At 37.9% G+C, this 19,876-nt stretch overlaps 2 protein-coding genes and 1 pseudogene across 2 annotated transcripts; 1 reads left to right on the plus strand and 2 right to left on the minus strand.

Annotated features, from left to right (window-relative positions):
- Window positions 1-2,584: 2,584 nt before the first annotated feature.
- On the minus strand, window positions 2,585-3,260 carry LOC146720269 (uncharacterized; annotated as a pseudogene).
- Window positions 3,261-12,508: 9,248 nt separating this feature from the next.
- On the plus strand, window positions 12,509-12,991 carry LOC146720270 (uncharacterized). Its single transcript, XM_085488864.1, has 2 exons — window positions 12,509-12,661; window positions 12,740-12,991. The coding sequence occupies exons 1-2, from the start codon at window positions 12,509-12,511 to the stop codon at window positions 12,989-12,991; spliced, it is 405 nt and encodes a 134-aa protein (XP_085344990.1).
- A 3,872-nt stretch (window positions 12,992-16,863) lies between these two features.
- LOC146720271 (uncharacterized) lies at window positions 16,864-18,438 on the minus strand. Its single transcript, XM_085488869.1, is given in 2 exon segments — window positions 16,864-17,589; window positions 17,592-18,438. Coding segments are annotated over 2 exon segments (1,284 nt in total). The 5' UTR covers window positions 18,166-18,438; the 3' UTR covers window positions 16,864-16,879.
- Between the last annotated feature and the right edge of the window lie 1,438 nt (window positions 18,439-19,876).

Genomic DNA, 19,876 nt, shown 5'->3' on the forward strand with positions numbered 1-19,876 from the left:
ATAGACTGGTATCAAAAAGAAATCTTCTCAGGAAGGACGTTATCATTTTATTCAAACCACCCATTATGCCACAAAATTGGAACAATATATAACCTTGTAGACAGATGTCTATTGCTATCACATCCACTATTTTTTAATAAAAATTTAGAGTTAATTATTAATATACTCATAAGCAATGGTTACCCTCTTGATCTGATTTTTAACAAAATTAATCATCGGATAGAACACATCATATCTAAGGGGAGCATTATAGAGAGACAGGCCAACATAGAAAGAACAAAAAGTATAGGAAATGACTCGGTTGATAAAAAATTCTTTGTCATTCCGTATATTGATAGGATCTCAGAAATGATTGTTTCCTCGGTAAAAAATAAAAATTGTATTGTAGGGTATAGATGTCTCAACAAACTGGATAATATTATTAAAGCACAGAAAGATAAAACTAAACATCCATGCAATTCGAATGTGGTTTATAAGATCAGTTGCAATAATTGTAATGCATCTTATGTAGGCCAAACAAAGAGGCAATTGCAGACGCGAATAAAAGAACATAAAAATAATATTAGGTTGGACTCAACGAAACATTCAGTAATTTCTGAACACATAAGAAATGAACATCATACTTTTAATTGGGACAATGTTAAGATCATGGACAAAGAAAATAATTATTATAAAAGACTCATTTCTGAGATGCTACATATCAAGGAACAAAAAAATGGACTAAATTTAAACAAAGATACTGAGTTACTTAGCGAGTCGTATTTTGATATTTTGGATATATTAGCGAACAATAAATAATAATAGGACAAATAGGACATTAACGAGTCAAACATAGATATTAGATCATATATAAACACGCACGCTCTCCGATCAAGTAGAGTTTAAAATGAGCTGTCTTTCTGTATTGTTGGTTTGTTATGTGTCATCCCTAATAACTGTTAATAAGTAGCAAAATTGTCAAGAAGGACGATGATAGGTAAGCATATTACCAAGTGTAGGGGATATATATTATAATTTAGACATACGTTAATCATTAATTTTTTATTAATCGCAGCGCCTACGGAACGGGTTAATTTCTTGCATATTAACGATGAAACTATCCGAGATCTGAGCAAAATCAGAGATCATATCGAGGCGAACATTGTTGGACATGACGGATTAGAACACGCGTTAATTGCTCAAAAACTCTCGATTCTGAATAATTATAATTAAACTCCGATATTATGTGAAGTTGTATGAATTTATATTTCAATAATTATACTGAAGAAGACCGCGTGCGGTCGAAACGTTTATAGAATGATTGTAATTTGCGTTAGTTTTAATATCTAATGACTGTAGTTTTATAATTTATACATGTAATAAATGGTAGTTGACTGAACATCTCGAATATTCAGCTCGATAAGTTGGCCTTAGATTTATCACTTTGTTTTTAATAGTATAAATTGCAATTGTTCGCATCGTCGAAATGTTTTTTAAAATTTTATAATTGACTAATACTATATGACACCACTGATGAAGACTGCGTACAGTCGAAACGTTTGATTTAATTGTATTAATATGTTTTAATTGTTTTAATATGGTATAATTGGGAAATAATAAAAATTTATAATATTCACTAACCTATCCTAATAATTTATGCTCTTGAGTTGGCCTGTTCTTACATTAATTTTTCTTTTTTAAATTTATATTAATTTAAGATACACGCACACACACTTTTTGTAAATACATGCACACACATCTTATAAATAAAAAAACATTTTTTTGACATTAAAAAATTGTTATTTTAAAAAAAACCTCTCTCCCTTCCCATTAAAAAAATTTTATAATAAAAAAACATTAAACAAAATATTAGTAAAAAATTTTATAAAATACATTAAAAAATTATCTCGCCGCATCATCTCTTTTCCTCTCTCATCTCATCATCTCTCTTTCCTTTGCGTGCGTCTCGAACTATCTCTTTCTTCTCTCACGCCACCTCTCTCTCTTCTTTGCATGCACCTCGAGCTATCTCTTTCTTCTTTCGCGCCATCTCTCCTTTGCATGCGCCTCAAACTATCTTTTTCTTCTCTCGCGCCACCTCTCTTTCCTTTACATGCGCTTCAAGCTATCTCTTCTCTCGCGCCACCTCTGTCCTTCGCGTGCGCCTCGAGCTATCTCTTTCTCTCGTGTACCTAGCCGCACTATCTCCTTCCTTGGCATGCGTTTCGAGCTATCTCTTTCTTACGTGTCCACACCATGACATCTCTCCTTTTAAACGCTAGTTCTCGCAGTCCCTAGCTTCGCGATCCTCTTGCTCGCGTGACGTCATCCCCTCCAGAACTACACAACTATTGAGAGCTATGTATAAGAGTTGGGACCGTTTAAGGGTGGGAGAAGGATGGAGAATGGAAATGCGTAAATGCGTGTGAAGAAATTACACCATAATATAGACTTACAAAACTTTATTCTTCTTATATATTTATTATACATATTTTTCTTGTGTATTATGGATTAAAAACTAAAGCTACCAGCTCGCAATCAATGAGTTAATGCTTATTGAAAGCATCGCTAGCGCATATTACATTTGCTAATTCTTTAGGATTTGTTACAGTAGACGCGATATTGGAGAATTGTATATACTTGATATCGATTGTTCCAGTAAGTTTAGCCAATCGATCGAACGTTATATCGATGCATGGATTCAGCTCAAACATACGTTGTAACGTCGATTCGATCATCATCATGCGTACATCTGCAGATTCGAGATTTACGAGTTTGATGTCGTTAATTGTGTGAAATTGCACTGTTAGCGGTCTAACACTTATAAAATTATATACATCTTTAGTGAAGTCGTTTCGAAGAATATTCTGAATATTGTGACGCTGCTTGTAAAGTCCCTTCCAAGTCTCGATGGATAGTATCAGTTGTTTTCCCCGATGATCTCTTCTGACGATCTCCACGTAACTCGGTGGACCCACGTTGATACCAATTTCGAGGAATTTTAATTCCGTGGCTGTCAATGCGTATCGTCTTCCTAGTATACGAGCTGCACGACGCTCCTGCGAAATGCTGTAGAAAAATGAAATTAATTAAAAAATAAAAAATAAAAACAATTCTAATAAAGCAATTTGTAATAATATAAAAAATAGAAATGTATAATATAAAATAGAAAGAAGTTAAACTTACTCGTCACATTTGTTCTCAAACGATGGAGTTTCATCACGACTCGGCACGTAATAATTCATGCGTCTGCCGCTGCAGCTTCTTTTGGTGGAGTACATTTTTTCTATGTTCCAAAAATGTAGATTATCGATTCGAGCGGTTAACGTGAAACTGATCGTACTACAAAAATTTAGAATATATACTCATTTTCTCAAAGATAGTGTGGATAAATGTGGGAGAGTTTTTGGGAGTATTTCTAGCGCTCTGAAATTTAGGAGAAGGGAGAAACATTACTCGGACAACATTAAAGATCCAATAAAAAAATTTAGAATATACTTATTTCTCAAAGATAGTAGGGATAAATGTGGTAAATGTGGAGATTGCTTCTAGCTCTGAGATTTAGGAGAAGGGAGAGACATCGATCGGTTAAAAAGAATTCTTAGAAACAGGAAGGAATGGGAAGGGTAAATAAGAAATAAAACATTTTTTAATATTAAAAAATAACTGTAAAACGACCCAACTGGCTTAAATTGATTATTATTATTAATTCGATGTCATATACAAGAAAAGACAACGTTTCGACCTTAAGTTTAGGTTCTTATCAAGTCTAAAATTAAAAACAATACCAATAAATGTACATACAAGAATTTCAATTTTAAGAAAGCAAAACGTAAACCACGATTGTAATAACAAATTAAAACGTACCTTACGTTCTCGAATAAAATCAAGAATGTGAGTATTGAGGATAGTGAAATGTTAATTTCCCTTGACGTCACATCTTTATTCATAAACATTCCTAAGGAATTAGTTTTAAAATCTATTGAAAAACGTTGGAGGGATATTTCATGTAACACAAACTTTAGTTTGGCACAATTTTTATATGGAATCGACGCTCTATTAGAATCTACTAGTTTTCGTTTTAACGATCAATTTTATGAACAAATACATGGTACTCCAATGGGATCCCCCCTTTCACCTATTTTAGCAGACTTAGTTATGGATGATCTTGAGACAGAGTGTTTAAGTTCTTTACAATTTGACATTTCAGTTTATTATAGGTATGTTGATGATATTTTTTGCAGTAGTACCACGCAATAAAATTGATACTATTTTGACTACGTTTAATAATTACCATCACCGTTTGCAATTTACGCATGAAACAGAAATAAATAACAAGATTAACTTTCTGGATACATTGGTTTTTAGAAACAATGGCAAACTATTGTCTAATTGGTACCAGAAATCCACCTTCTCCGGTAGATATTTAAACTACTATTCTGATCATCCGTTTAAATACAAAGTTAACACCATTAACAACTTAGTCGATCACGCTATTTTGTTATCGGATAAACGGTTTCATAATGAGAACTTACAGATGGTTAAAAAAATCTTGTTGAATAATTGTTTTCCTAGGACGGTCATCGAGCGTTATATGTATAAAAGAACATGTTTTTTAGGAAATTCTCATAACGTAGTTGACAAAAATAATGTATTTGATATTTCGTCTTGTATTTTAATGCCGTTTGTTAAGAACCTAAGCGAAGCTATTGAGAGATCTATTAAGAAAACAGGCTTAAGTGTTATTTATACGATTCCAAAAAAACTAGATACTGTTATTAAACGCGGAAAAGACAAATTACCTAAAGCCGATATGACCGAGATAGTTTATAAGATTGACTGCAACGACTGTGACGCCACATACATTGGACAAACTAAAAGACACCTTAATACTTGGATTAAAGAGCATATGAATAATATAAAAATACATGTCAGCAACCAGAATGTTATAAGCAAACATAGAAATGATTTTTTGCACGACTTTAAATGGGCAACCTTAAATATTTTACATCGAGAAACAAACACTAGGAAAAGAGAGATTGCTGAAATGTTTTTTATAAAAAAATGTAACAACACGATCAACCTATAGAAAGACACAGAGAATTTGAATCCTATTTATGATAGAATAATCAAGGCTGTTTAACTTAGTTTGCTTTTACCATCCATACGGAACGTTTTACTTGACACAGTATTTATATAGAAATGTGTAAAATAAAAAAACTTAATTATATATTGTATTAAAGATTTTGTAAGGTACGTTTTAATTTGTTATTACAATCGTGGTTTACGCTTTGCTTTCTTAAAATTGAAATTCTTGTATGTACATTTATTGGTATTGTTTTTAATTTTAGACTTGATAAGGACCTAAACTTAAGGTCGAAACGTTGTCTTTTCTTGTGACATCGAATTAATAATAATAATCAATTTAAGCCAGTTGGGTCGTTTCACAGTTATTATTTTTTAATTTTATTCACTGGCGATACAACATTACCTGCTATTTATTTTTTAATATGTTTACATATTTTATTTTTTTAAATATTTTTTCTGGCATTGTGATCACCAGTTAAATATTTTGAATACATTTTGTAATGCGCAATTTTTAACATGTTTTCCACATCAAATAGTGTTTTTAACATCTAGATTGTTTAGAGACTCAATGTTGTCGTAATCTGCATCCAAGATCTCAATTATGAAACCATTTTTTTCATCGTCCATTATATCAGCTAGCCATTCTCGCTTTTCAAGTCCTTTTACGTTGCGACCGTCTCTCCGTCCTCTCTCGTCAAGAGACCAATGCGCAGCTTCGTCGTGCCGCTCTCCGTTCTCTTGATCGCTACTCGGTATTGTATATTGAGCGCCAGGTACGGTCAGGCCGCACTACTCATTAATATCGCGACAACTAATTAGCGGACACGACGGCTCAGCCTCGGAAGCTCGGTATCAACAGGGGATAGAGTGTCGGGGTTCTTTCCGCAAGGAGAGTCGGAATCGCAGTCTCGGAGAAAGAAAGAAAATATCAACATAAACTACAATCGAATATAAGATAAAAAGAACAATTGTATATTTCCAGTTAATAGTGTGTAGAAACAAGGCGTTTATATAATATAATCGTCGAGCGTGGAGAAGGTCGCTGGGTTTTCTTTAAGTATCTAATTATCGTTACTCTCCTCCTTTCGTGGTCCGCTCGGAATCGTGTACGCCATACATTAATCCAGCAAAATTTATTCTCAAAGCTCGGTAATGAATGACTCGATACATTGTTACAATAACGATACGATAATAAAAAGACTGTCGACTCGTTTTCGGTGCCCCTCGGAGAGGCGAAGAAGGCAAAGAAATGCTTAAATACGTAATTACGCGGAAATCGACGAGAGTCCTGTGCGTGGTCCAACGAAATCTCGGTATTCTTTTCAATAAATTACTACGAGTACAAATGCTCGGTATCGCAAAAAGATTCTAATAACACATAGGTTTTTGCCGAATCCGCACTTACCGGAAGATCGAGGAGGTGGCCTTACAATATTGCGTCGTGGTCGTCGCGGGATACGGGTCGCTATCTCCTCGTATGCTCAGGACACCGGCTCGCCGAACAGTGACTTCGCCTCGGGCCGGCAGAACCTCGGGAAGTACGCTGGGGGAGGAGGAGACTCCGCGCGCCTCGCGCGTTGCGCCTCGCGCCAGGTCCGGAATTGATCCTTGTATCGATCTCCGTCTGTCGCGGCTGGTCGCGGACTTCCTGCCGCCAATTTCAAATCTCAGCCCTCCAGAGTGACAACGTCGCAGGTTCTTGGCGGCCCCGTCCACACCTCCTACGGCTGCATGAGGGTGTTCTTGACAGCCTTACTCCGCTGGGGGAGATCGTCCCGGGGTGATCGGTCCCGGACGATCTCTGCGTTCCCTTCGACGTGTGGCGGCGGGCCCCTCAGGGTTGATCATCTTTGTGGAGGGATGCAGGCGCTTTTCCGTCCCTGTTCCGGACTGCTTATGTTCGTCTACCCGGGGCTGTAAGGATTTCACTTGCAGTATCTCATTCTTACACACTCGGTACCGCGTATACTTGATTTCTCTTTACTACTCACCGGGCCGGTCGCTCAGTCTCCGTTCCTCTCTTTCCGGGGTCGTCCCTCTTTAATTCGCCTGGGTCCTCTTCTCTCTAAAACAATGCAAACTCTCCCGGCCTATTACCTCGATTTCCGCTACCGAGTAAGGGCGAGCCAGCGAAAAGGTCGCTGCTCACCCTCAATACGCAAAATCAAGAACCTCTTTGACGCTTCCCGGCCGGGCGCGTCCGCCCTTGTGACGGGCTCCAAAAAGACCACGTCACAACGTACACGATAGAGGATTCTTCTTCATCCTCTTGTAATTTTTCATTTATTTCAACTATAGCTGCAGTAATCAAGCGCTGAGCCATGGTATATGAAATGTTTCCATCTTTCCATTGTAAGCCATGATGATGTTGAGTCAACCATGAGGCTTGACACCTCTCCGATTTTATGAGTAAACTCCATGGTACAGGACATGCGAAAAAATAATGTGATAAAATAAATCCTCTTCTCAGGATTGCCGCTTTATTTACAATAAACTGTTTATTGAGGATAAATCCTTGCAGATCGACGAATGTTGGTACAGACATGATGAAATCTCTGTCTTCGATGTAAGTTAGTCGAGAGAAATGACGAAACTCTACAGCCATCTCACATTACTTTGATTATGTATCCTCTTCCCCTCTCTAAACAGCTGTTTGTGTAAACATTTTAGGTGATTTTGCGCACAATGTTGGTCAACGGATTGTACTGGATCACACGTGTATGAGGCAGTACGCAGTGGTATTATTAGGCACGTTTTCCTTACACTCAAATTCCAATCTCATATCCATTGTTGCGCTTTTGACCGATTTGTTTTGTCGAGAACAGTCTATGATCACGAACGGACCGTTTTGTAAAAACCGTGTGATGATGAGATTAGGCTCGAGGTACTCGTATCCGTAATAATTCTTGCAGAAACGTGTGTAGGTGTCGTACAGAATTGACCATCTGTTTTTTTCAAAATCCAGATTTATGTCGTACAGATAACTTTCCGAGTTTAGAAAGAGTTTCACATTGGTTAATTTACAGTCGTCGAATCGATTGATATCCTCGGACATGACATTTTTCCGGCCTGTCTGCAGAGCAAAAATAACGTATCGTGGCTTCTCCAGTTGAATTGTCTTAATGGCCCACGAATGCTTGATTGTAAGTTGCAACAGCGAAAACTCGTACAGATCCCACAGAGAGGGAAAACCCATGCTGAGGCTAACGTCCGCTTTCCAGAGCGTGCAGCATCGACAGCTTGTTGATCTCGCTCAACAATACATGTGGCATTTGCTATTGTATTTTAAATAAGTTGATTACAGGCTCGAACGCCTATATTCCAAACAAACAATTGTCGTTGTGCGATCGTATTAAGATCAATTCGTGACGCGCGTTAATCACTATCTATTTAAAGTCATCACAAAATCCCAATAACATATAGAGCGGTACGCAGAAATTGAAGTGTCCACTCGCAGAAATCGGATCACTCCAGCTGGCGTTACTCATAACCATGCTTCTATCGAATGATATTGTTACATAGTTTTTGAGAAAACTTGTTATTTCTACATTTCTGTTGCAATCAATCTCCACACCATCGAGTTCATATTGAATCTTATCAAACATGAATGCGATGCAATTATTTCCCAGTGTCACATTGGATCCCTCAATTGGATGGTTTTTCTTCAGTTCTCCCTCAATATATAAAAAATTCTTGTAAGGCAATGTATACAAATTCTGTTGTTGTATGGGTATTCTTATCTCATTGTGTTGGCAAACGAGTTGTACGTGTGAGTCTCGATCTTGACGATGCGATTGTCAAAGATTGGCTCGCCGATGTTGAGGATGTCTGTCCTTGTTCAAATGTTTCGTACCGCGAATCCCAAAGATTGTAAAAACGTAATGTTTGATGCGTTCAGTTTCTTCTTTTTAATGCAACCAATTGATTGAATATTAGAGAATGTCGACGTTGTCATCACTGGCTTCGTAAAGATTGTGTTATCTCTCGCGTCTTTGTTTGACACAAGCATCTCATATGCCGCACACGTACGTTATTGCTGTCGCCGTCGTACGTGCAATCTAATGGTGATTTCTTTTCCTCGAAAATCGAGTAATCGCCCGTTCTGATCGACAACGCGTAACGTTAAATCCGTAATGCACACGATAATCAACAGGTAAATGATGTGCGCCGGTGTTTCCGATATCTTATATCCTGGCGGTACCTTCAGTGAAAACTCATGTATTGTGTAAACGAGTTTGCCGTTACTGTACGCACCCGCGGTCACATTACATTCTACGCGAATAATGTTCACGTTGATAATGTTAATCGGCATGTCTGACTCGTATCATTTTTGCGGCTGCAGTATACGGTTCGAGAATCTTAGCAGCAATTTAATGTTGTTAGGTTTGCTAAAATTTATTCTGTAGACGCATTTGATCTCGCTCCTCATCATATTGTAATTAGCGCGTAGCACTATCGGCCATTTTCCATCTTCAAAGTCATTGTTGTTAATGTGTTTTTTATCGTCGTCACGAACTGCATGTAGCAGACGTTTCCGTGAAATTGTATGTTTCAAAAACTCGTGTATCGCTTGCAGCTCATACGATCCCTCAGAAATCGTAATTTCCGCGTCGTCTTTGCCAAAGTAAAATTTATTATTCGAAGAATTTACATTCGATATCGTGTAATAACTCTCAAAATCCGCTAGACCAAGCTCGTATTTACCGTTGCTTAAATCTACGGTAGGAAAGGAGTTAACCGCGAGAACACTACTCCTCCCAGTCAGCGTGAATGTCATAGACATGTTGACAAAACTATTCAACGAATACTGAGTTAAATAGCGCAATGTCCGTCTTTAAATTTGCATGAGTCAACCTCTCGGAGAAACTGCAAGCACAATTGTCCACAGTTGCTTTGATTGTAAATTTGATAAGAAGCGCGATTGTACTCTATTTTTGTAACATTTAAATGTCGCACCAATTCCTTGGGTGGTCGGAAATTACCAAAACTGTCAAAATATATAGCGCAACCCCCCATCTTTGAATACTCTACCCAATGAGTACCCGATCCTTCAGCGTTATTCAAATTTACGATGCCGCTCTCGTTTTGATATATACCGCCAATCGGTAATGAGTTACGCATAAAAACACCTCTAAAATACAAAATGCGCATACGTTTTGCCAGTTGCAGTAATTGCACATTGGTAGTTACGCCTTGTGGCATTTTTAGCGTCTGTTTGACGTTTTTTTTCCTTTTGTTCTCCTTGAGGCTTCTTGTCTGTATTTGTATGGTGCGAGATACAATCCGCAACTTTCCATGGCGCGATTGTGACGTAGCATCTCTTGCAACTGACGTGCAGCTTTTCTATCATTCACTATCTTTGCTACGTCAACTGCTCCACTGATTAAGAATCCGAGCGCGCCCAACACTGGTAGAATCGGCAATACACCGCCACGTTTTACTATCGGAAATATCCGTTTCTTTGCTGTCTTTTTCTTCGCCTTTGTCTTTGTCTTCAAACCCATACCAATTTTGGCTTTCATCGCTTCCCAGACAGCTGTGGCGGCAGTTCTCTCACCAAAAGTTGAATCTCTCGCAACAATGCGAATTTGCGCTTTCTTGGCGAGTATTTTATCTGCCGCGTGTCTCTCGGTGAAATTGTTGCTCCGAGAGTACGTTATATCGTGTTCACGGCACGCCGCGTCCAATTAGTTGATACCTCGATCGCCTCTGGCTAATCATTTTTGTAGTCCCGGGCCGCAAAACTGATAGTCTGGAATATGGAATTTGATCGGAAGTGCGTTTATCGCGTGATTTAATAGACCTCCACCTATTTTTGTTGACATTCGTAGCAATCCTTTATCCTTTAGGCCTTGGATCGTCAATGTGCGTTTCCTGCCACGGTTGATTACGTGCACTGGGACGACCCCAACGAGCTAGTGAATCGCCTACGATTGCTCGACGCTTCGCGCCAAGCCGGCAACAACGCGCACGACAACGAGATCCTGTCGATCATCGAAGAACTTTGGGAAGCAGGCATTATTATAAATTAAACAGAGTCCCGACAAACTAATCAGTCCATCTGCATTACTCGCATTAAAATGCCTATCAATAAATTTGGATTATTCGAATAGATTGGTGAAAAGTTACGTGCATAAAAACGCTCTATGTCGCGTCGTTACGGACTATGACGCAAGATCGCGCAAGATTCGTCGTATAGCGCAACTTGAGGCTGACACCAATGCCGCCAACAAACTATATGTGGAATCCTGTATTAAAAGATTGATGAATCAACAAAAAGAATCAGACGAAAAATTAACTACGTTAAAGAAGGACGTGCGAGCATTATAGACTGCGATAAACGAATTTTATCGCGCGGCTAACGCTAATTTAGAAACAACTATTAACCTGAATGAGCGGCTATAAACGACTCAGAAACGTTTATAAAATAGTTGTGATACGGCTAGAAGGAATTCTCGAGTGGTTACGAGATTCTAGAATAGCTACGAAGAATCATCGACGTGCTATCAAACAACAATGAGTGGCAACAATGAACTACCCGGAAGCAGCAGTGAACGACCCGGAAGCAGCAGTAAACGACCTGGAAACGGCGGTGAACGCAACTGTTACGACCGAGGTTACAAACAAGTCCTTAAAGGTTACATACGAGGCTATCAACAACTCAGTAAGGGTTGCAAACGGGTCAGGGACGGCTACAATCGATTTAAAAGCGGCTACGAACGGATCAGAAACGATTGTGAAAAAGGCTGCGAATGAGTTAAAGACGATTTTCAAATGGGTCAAGGACAAAAGTGAACAACGCTATAACGGCTATCGAAGAACGAGGCAAGAACGGGTCAAGAACAAGGCAAGAACGAGACAATAACGAAGCAAGAACATGAAGAACGAGGCAAGAACAAGAAAAAACATGAAAAACTAAAATAAATACTAAACATGAAAAACTAAAATAAATACTAAAAAGAACAACAAACAAACACCGGATAAAATCAACAAAGCGACGCAGCAACATAGTTTAGAGAGACAGCAGTTGGTGGACGAATTGTATGCTCCAGCAAGAAAAAACTTCCCTCGAAAACATGTCATAGTGCGGGGATACGATGATCTGTGGCAAGCCGACATTGTCGAAATGCGTCCGTACTCTCGTTTTAACAGAGGTTACCACTACATACTCACCGTCATTGATGTGTTGAGCAAGTATGCGTGGGCTGTACTACTCAAGAGTAAAGGAGGAAACGAGACAGCTGACGCAATCGCCGAGATAATTCGAAATAGCAAAAGATGCCCGAAAAACATACAAACCGATAACGGGAAGGAATTTTACAACGCCGATGTGCAACGGCTTATAAGAAAACATGACATTAATCACTATTCTACATATTCGGTATTGAAGACGTCGGTCGTCGAGCGATTCAATTGCACGCTAAAGAACGATATATGGAAGATGTTTACGCTGAATGGCACTTACAAGTGGATCGACATGCTGCCGTGCCTCGTATCGGATTATAACGCACGCAAGCATCGAACAATTGGCATGCGACCCGTCGACGTTACCACCGCGATTGCTAAAAGACTCTTGGCTACCGTGTACAATTATGTAAAAATCGCGGGTCCGGCAAAGTTCAAAGTAGGTGACCCGGTACACATTAGCAAATACAAACATCTTTTCGAAAAGGGATACACACCAAATTGGACAACCGAAGTGTTTAAAATTGTTAAAGTGCAGCGTACTTATCCTGTGACTTATCTACTCGAGGATTATCGCAAGAAATTTATCGTTAGAGCGTTTTACGAGCACGAGCTGCATCGTGCAAATTATCCGAACGTGTATCTCGTGGAGAAAGTACTGCGTAGGAGAGGTGACGAAATTTACGTGAAATGGCTGGGATTTGACAATTCTTGGATACATAAAGACAATATGATTTAATTCATACAGATTGTATTTATTAATTAATTAAAATAAAAAAGAAAAAATATACAATGTGTACAACATATATAAAAAAAAGAAATATATGAAGAATTTGAAATATACTAAATTTTTACTTTAATACATCCTTTCCTTACAATATTTATAAAAAATGTGAAATACATATATTAAATATAGTTTATTTATAACGGTATTCGGTAATGTCCCTATGGTAAAGTGTCGGTCGAATCAGGTATGACATACCGCTTGTCATTGTAGGGACTTAGAGCAATTTTCGTCTCGCGGATGGTATACACTTTATGCAATTTTGATCTTATGCATAATTGTTGTCGCATCATTTCAATCTCGTCATTAAGAGGATGCCGGAGGTCTACTTTTACCGGCCAAACCGAATATTTTACCACAACCAAAAAGTTTTTATTGCGTTAATAGAATAACAAATGCTTTTCCACGATTAAAGTTAATACAATATTAAAGGAGGAAGCAGTCTGAATTTGTGATAAAAAAACAAAAAATTTTTAAATATGAGTTTTTTTGGCGAGAGCAAACAAGAACGCGAAAAAGCGAGACAAAAGCGAGAGAAGACGCGAGAGAGCAAGAGAAGTCGAGAGAGAACGAGAGAAACCAAGAGAGAACGAAAGAGACCGAGAGAAAACAGGGAAAGGCGAGAGAGAAAAAGAAAGAGGAAGAAAGAGAGAGAGAGAGAGAGAACGAGAGAAAGCGAAAAAGAGGGAAGGGCGAGAGAGAAGGGGGGAAGAGAAAAAGAGATAGAGATAGATAGATAGAAAGATAGAGAAAGGGGGGAGAGAGAGGGAGAGAAAGAGAGAGAGAGAGAGAGGTCAAGAAAAAGCGAGAGTAGACGAAAGGAGGCGAAAAAGAACGTGAGAAAACAAAAGAAAACGAGAAAGAGCAAGAGAAGCCGAAAGAGAACAAGAAAAGCCGAAAGATTGATTGATGAGCTTTTATTTAGCTTTCTCAGCTATTTTCTTATACAGTTTTAACATTTACATATGTAAGATATGCGCTTTTAATCTTCTTTTAAATAATTCGAGCCTATCGCAAGTTTTAATTTCTACTGGCAGGACGTTATACAATATACTTCCTTCATAAAACAAACTTTTCTGTGCACTCCTTGTTTTTCGAAATTGAATTTCGATATTACCCGCTTGTCTTGTTTCCCTATCGCATTTGTTCCCTACTATTTGTAACTTATCTCTTAACTGAATTGGTAACAGGTTATTCAATATCTTGAAAATAAATATACATATATTATATTGTAATCTTTGTCTTACTGACATAAATTGCAACGCCTCTAGCATGTCTTCCACTTTGGTGTATCTATCACATTGAAGTATTATCCTCATAGCTCTGTTTTGTACCTTCTGCAGTTGGGTTATCTGCGTCTCCCCCATGCCTATTAATATCGTCGCGCAATACTCAAAATGAGGAGCTATGATTGTCTTATATATAATGCATCTAGTATACACTGATATGTAATTACCTACTCTATTTAAGAAACTCGTTTTTTTACCTATTTTCTTTAACATATAATCACAGTGACTTGAAATCGAAGTCTGTCATCGATAATTATACCTAGATATTTCATAGTCTCTACACGCTCTATTTCAATTCCGTTCAGACATTTCAAAATAGTATTACCTCTCAATTCTTTTCGAATACTTCTAACTATCATATACTTCGTTTTACTTGCATTCATTTTTAACTTATTTATATTCATCCAACGTTCGATTATATTAAAAGCCGTGTTCAATTTTATCTCTATATCCGTGCTACTTTCTCCACTTACATATATAAGCGTGTCGTCTGCAAACATTTTTATATTGCACCCTTCTGGACAGCCTTCGATTATATCATTTATATATATTATAAATAGTAAAGGTCCTAGTACCGAGCCTTGTGGCACTCCGTATTCTGTTGTCAATAATTTAGACCATGTATGATTGAAACGCACTTGCTGTTTCCTATTATTTAAATATGATTTGAACCATTCTAAGGCCATTCCTCTAATTCCATAATAATACATTTTTCCTAATAATCTTTCTCTGTCTATTGTTTCAAACGCTCTCTTAAGATCCATGAAAATTACACCTACCATTTTTCCTTCGCTTACTATTAATTTCCATTCGTCAATGACAGTTTGAATCGCTGTTTCACACGAGTAATATTTTCTAAACCCCGACTGATGTTCTGTTATAATATCGTTAGTTTCCAAATACATTTCAAGTTGTTCTTTTACTACTAATTCTAACACTTTTTCAAATATTGGTAACATATTTATAGGCCTATAATCGCTCGCTTTTTTCGCTTTATCTATCTTTGGAATTGGTATTATCGTAGAGGTTTTCCAACCTTCCGGACAGAGACCTCCTCTTAAAGAATTGTTTATTATATTCGCAAATTCCTCTTTTATTACAGAAAAAGTTGTCCTCAATATATCGCTAGTTATTCCCTCTTCCGTACCTTTCTTTTTCGGCAATCCCATAACAATTTTTTCTAACTGCTCTAGTTTAATAGTCACGAAATTTTCCATAAATCCTTTATTTTCGATAATATAAATAATTTTCTTATTTATATTCATCCAATGATCGATTATATCACCGGATCTAACGACCTTTATAGAGTTTATTATACTATTAATACTTTGTATATAATATAAATTAAATTTATCAGCTATATTGCACTCTTCGATATCGCCTAAAATTTCAAAATCTATATTTCCTACCTCTTTTATGCCTACTGGCTCGCCTCTAATTATTTCTTTCAAGGTTTTCCACATAGACGTAGGATTTTCTTTATTAAGATCTATCATATTTTCATAATATTCTTTTTTCTTCTCCCTAATTAATTTTACTACTGTATTTCTTTCAATTTTATACTGCGACCAATTTTGTTCGGTATCGTCATACAATGCTCTTCTATATGCCTTATCCCTTCTATCCGCAGCCTCTTTTATTTCGTCTGAAAACCATTTCTTCCCTTCCCAAACTTTCGGAATTCTAAATTTTTTCCTCGGCGCCATTACATCTAACGCACCCACTATACTATCGACAAGTTTTTTCGCCCTCTCACTGACACCCATACATTCACACTGACATTCCTGGCTTTCTTGTAATTTATTTTTCACTAATATAGCAAATTTATTTTCATCAAACTCTTTATAATTCCTAGCACTAAATTCTCTATATTTACTTTCAGTTTTACTAACACTCAGCTCAACTTTCAGCCACGCGTGATCCGTAATTTTAGGTTCATGAATTACCTGTACTATTTTATTATTATTAGCGAAGATCAAATCTATAATTGTCTGACTGTCTTTCGTAATTCTCGTCGGTTCGTTAACATATTGTTTCATACCTAAGCTTAGCATTGTCGTTTGCAGTTTATTCGCATAAAACGAATCTCTCATAAGATCTATATTAAAATCTCCTATTACCATGCATTCTCCCTTTATTATAAACTCTTCTACTATATCCTCGAAAAATCTCAAGAAATCTCCGTGCGATGCGCTCGGTGAGTGATATATTACCATTATCACTCCTTTATATAATTTATCTTTTACTTCTACCGCAACACACCAACAATTCGATTCTAATTTTTTTTTCCCTCTAATACTATTTCATATTTAATATCGCTTCTAACGTATAAAATAACTCCTCCCGTATTCCTATTCTCAGCATTACATCTAACTATACTATAACCCGGAACGTTCACTTCACTGTCTTCGATATCCTCAGTCACTCTGGTCTCCGATAATGCTAAGAATGCAGGATTTATTTTCTTCATGATCTGATGTTGTATCTCATCTCTGTGCGCAATTAAACTTTGCGCATTTGTATATAGTATTATCTCCGCTTCTTCCTGTGGTTGCTATTTAGCGTCCTCCCAGCCTGCTCTCCTCTTCTCCTCCCGTAGCGCCCTCTTAAAGGTCGGACATTCCGGACTAAGGGCGTCATGGTCATCGCTTATATTCAGATTGTATGTTCGATTTTTGAACATACAATTCACACATTTCTTCTTTGTCGCTGTACAATCACGCGAGTTATGACTTCCTGCACATTTATAGCATGCTTCCTCTCGCGTACAATTTTTTGCAATATGATAATATCCCCAGCATTTGAAACATCTTTTAACATTGATGTGATTAAATACCGGACACTTCTTCCATCCTACACTTAGCTTTCCTTTCTTCAATATCAGCTCATGTGTCTCTTCATCTGCTTCTATTATTATTGACCCTTCTTCATTTCCTTTTCTTTCAGATTGATTATTTCTCCTTTCTTTGATCATTCTCTTCACAATTCGCATATTTGCTGTATCTATTTTATTCTGCATCTTTATCGTATTTATAAGTTCATTATCATCTAATTTCATCTCTTCTACACCTATATTAATAATTTTTATCTTTGGTTTTGATTGAGGCGACTCTATCACTTTATAATTTTCTCCCAGCTTAGCTTGAACTGTCTCCTTCAATTTTTTCACCTCCTCGCCGGTTTCACAACCCACGATCACTGTTCCCTTGCTACCTTTCCTTAATTTCGTTATTCCCATAGCCATACTCTTAATATCCACCTTTTTTTTATCAATTTTTTAGTGGCTTCACTCTCTTGTTGCATTTTCGGCTTAACAATTATAACGTTTTCTTTCTTCTTCCCTTTAACCGCTTCACTGTAGCTTATCTGCGATTCTTCCTTTGATACACATGTTACTCCCTGTATCATTTTCTTCAAGTTTTCCAGTTCTTGCTTAACATTTACTAATTCTTCTTGAACTACTTCTTTAATCATTAGTTTAATTTCATTTTTACAGGCTGTTTCATTTTTTATTTCCTTTACAGTTTTTATGATCCAGTCTACTTTTACATCAATGCCTGATCCTTTACTTGTGAACGATCCTGCAGATCCCACGGATCCTGTAGACGATGTCCTATCTCTTCCTGCCGTCTTCATGTTTGTTTCTTTACTATCAATCAAAAACTCCTCAAATGGGCCTTTACACGGCACTAATTCTTGTCTACTGTCCAGAATTTTATGCTTAATTACACATCCTGGATGGTAAAAAAGCTTATTTATACAAGTTTTGCATTTGACGACTTTATTCTTTATTGCCTTCCTACATGCCGAGCATCGATACTCTGCATATTCATCGTCCATGCCGATAATTACCGGCCGAAACCGCTAATATCAGCCTAATCGATCACTCACCTGTGATCCACTTTCACACGTCAGCACTATTGTGTCCACGTATAATGTCTACTTGTCTTACGAGACTTCAATGCCCCGAAGAATAAATTCACTGCTCACAGTCACAGATCGCCATATCCCGGCTAGATAACTTTCATAGCTATCCCCTTTTTATGGCAGCGTAACTTGAATAACTTATTATACTTCTTTTCCACTGTTTACCGGTGAAAACTCAGTATTTTGACGGAGCAATGTGACACACGTCTTCTCCATTTCAGAGAGAGAGAGAGAGAGCGAGAGAGAACGAGAGAAGCCAAGGGAAAACGAGAGAGAGAGCGAGAAGCGAGAGAAAACAAGAGAGAACGAAAAAAAACGAGAGAAAGCAAGAAATGACGAGAGAAAGCGAGAGAACGCGAGAGATTGATTGATTGATGAGCTTTTATTTAGCTTTCTCAGCTATTTTCTTATACAGTTTTAACATTTACATATGTAAGATATGCGCTTTTAATCTTCTTTTAAATAATTCGAGCCTATCGCAAGTTTTAATTTCTACTGGCAGGAGATACATATGAAATACTGGCAGAGAGAGCGGGAGAGAGCAAGAGAAAATGAGAAAGAGCGAAAGAGGGCAAGAGAGAGCGAGAGAGAGCGATAAAGAGCGAGAGAGAGCGAGAGAGAGCGGAAGAAAGCGAGAAAGAACGAGAGAGAGCAAGAGAGAGCAATAAAGAGCGTGAGAGAACGAGAGAAGGCGAGAAACAGCGACAGAAAGCGAGAGAGAGCGAGAGAAGACGAGAGAGAGCGAGAGAACGCGAAAGAGAGCGGGAGAGAGCAAGAGAGAGCGAGAGAAGACGAGAGAGAGCGAGAGAACGCGAGAAAGAGCAGGAGAGAGCAAGAGAACGCGAAAGAGCGAGAGAGAGCAAGAGAGAGCGAGAGAGAGCGAGAGAGAGCGAGAGAGAACGATAGATAGCGGGAGAGAACACGAGAGAGCGAGAGAGAGCAAGAGAGAGCGAGAGAGAGCGATAGATAGCGGGAGAGAGCGAGAGAGAACGGAAGAGAGCGAGAGAGAGCGAGAGAAAACGAGAGAGGGAGAGAGAGAGCGAGAGAGGGCGAGAGACAGCAAAAGAAGACGTGGGAAAGCAAGACAAAAAGGGTGAAAGAGGGATGGCGAGATAGGGAGGGAGAGAGAGAGAAAGAGAGAGAGAGAGAGAGAGAGAGAGAGAGAGAGAGAGAGCGAGAATTTATTTTTCGTTTGGTTGCTTAAAAGGTTAAGCAACTGAGGAAAATGTCACTATACTAGGATGGGTGACCGCGGATAAAATAAAGCAGCTGCGGACAAAATCACTTTGTCGGGATGGGTGACCGCGGACAAGTACGACGCCGTAGTCTTAAAAAAAGTGACACCTTTTCAAAAAATAACTTAAAAAATTCATATCTCCGCAACCAATAGAGCTATCAAATTTGTTAAGGTCTCATTTTACTCAGAAAAAATCGCGCTTTCGATTGATATGGTCATCTTTTGAAAAATATGTTTCCGTTCTCAAAATATTTCAAATTTTTGTTTTCAAGATTACGAAAATCGTGTTACGTCCGGTAAAGGATACACTGTAGCGTTCTACGGATAATTTTCGTTATTGTTTCGATATTTTCGCTACCTTTTCGATATTTTTCGATATTTTTTTTG

The sequence above is a fragment of the Nylanderia fulva genome, unplaced genomic scaffold (genome assembly GCF_048542155.1).
Source record: "Nylanderia fulva isolate GAGA-0341 unplaced genomic scaffold, ASM4854215v1 Scaffold73, whole genome shotgun sequence".
In the NCBI taxonomy this organism is placed as follows: domain Eukaryota; kingdom Metazoa; phylum Arthropoda; class Insecta; order Hymenoptera; family Formicidae; genus Nylanderia; species Nylanderia fulva.

What these genes read in the sequence shown, in the direction of transcription:
- LOC146720270 (XM_085488864.1), top strand. Translation starts at nt 12,509, where the DNA reads ATGTTTACGCTGAATGGCACTTACAAGTGGATCGACATGCTGCCGTGC. An exon ending in TGGCTACCGTGTACAATTAT is followed by an intron (nt 12,662 to 12,739) that starts GTAAAAATCGCG and finishes CTTTTCGAAAAG; the next exon opens with GGATACACACCAAATTGGAC.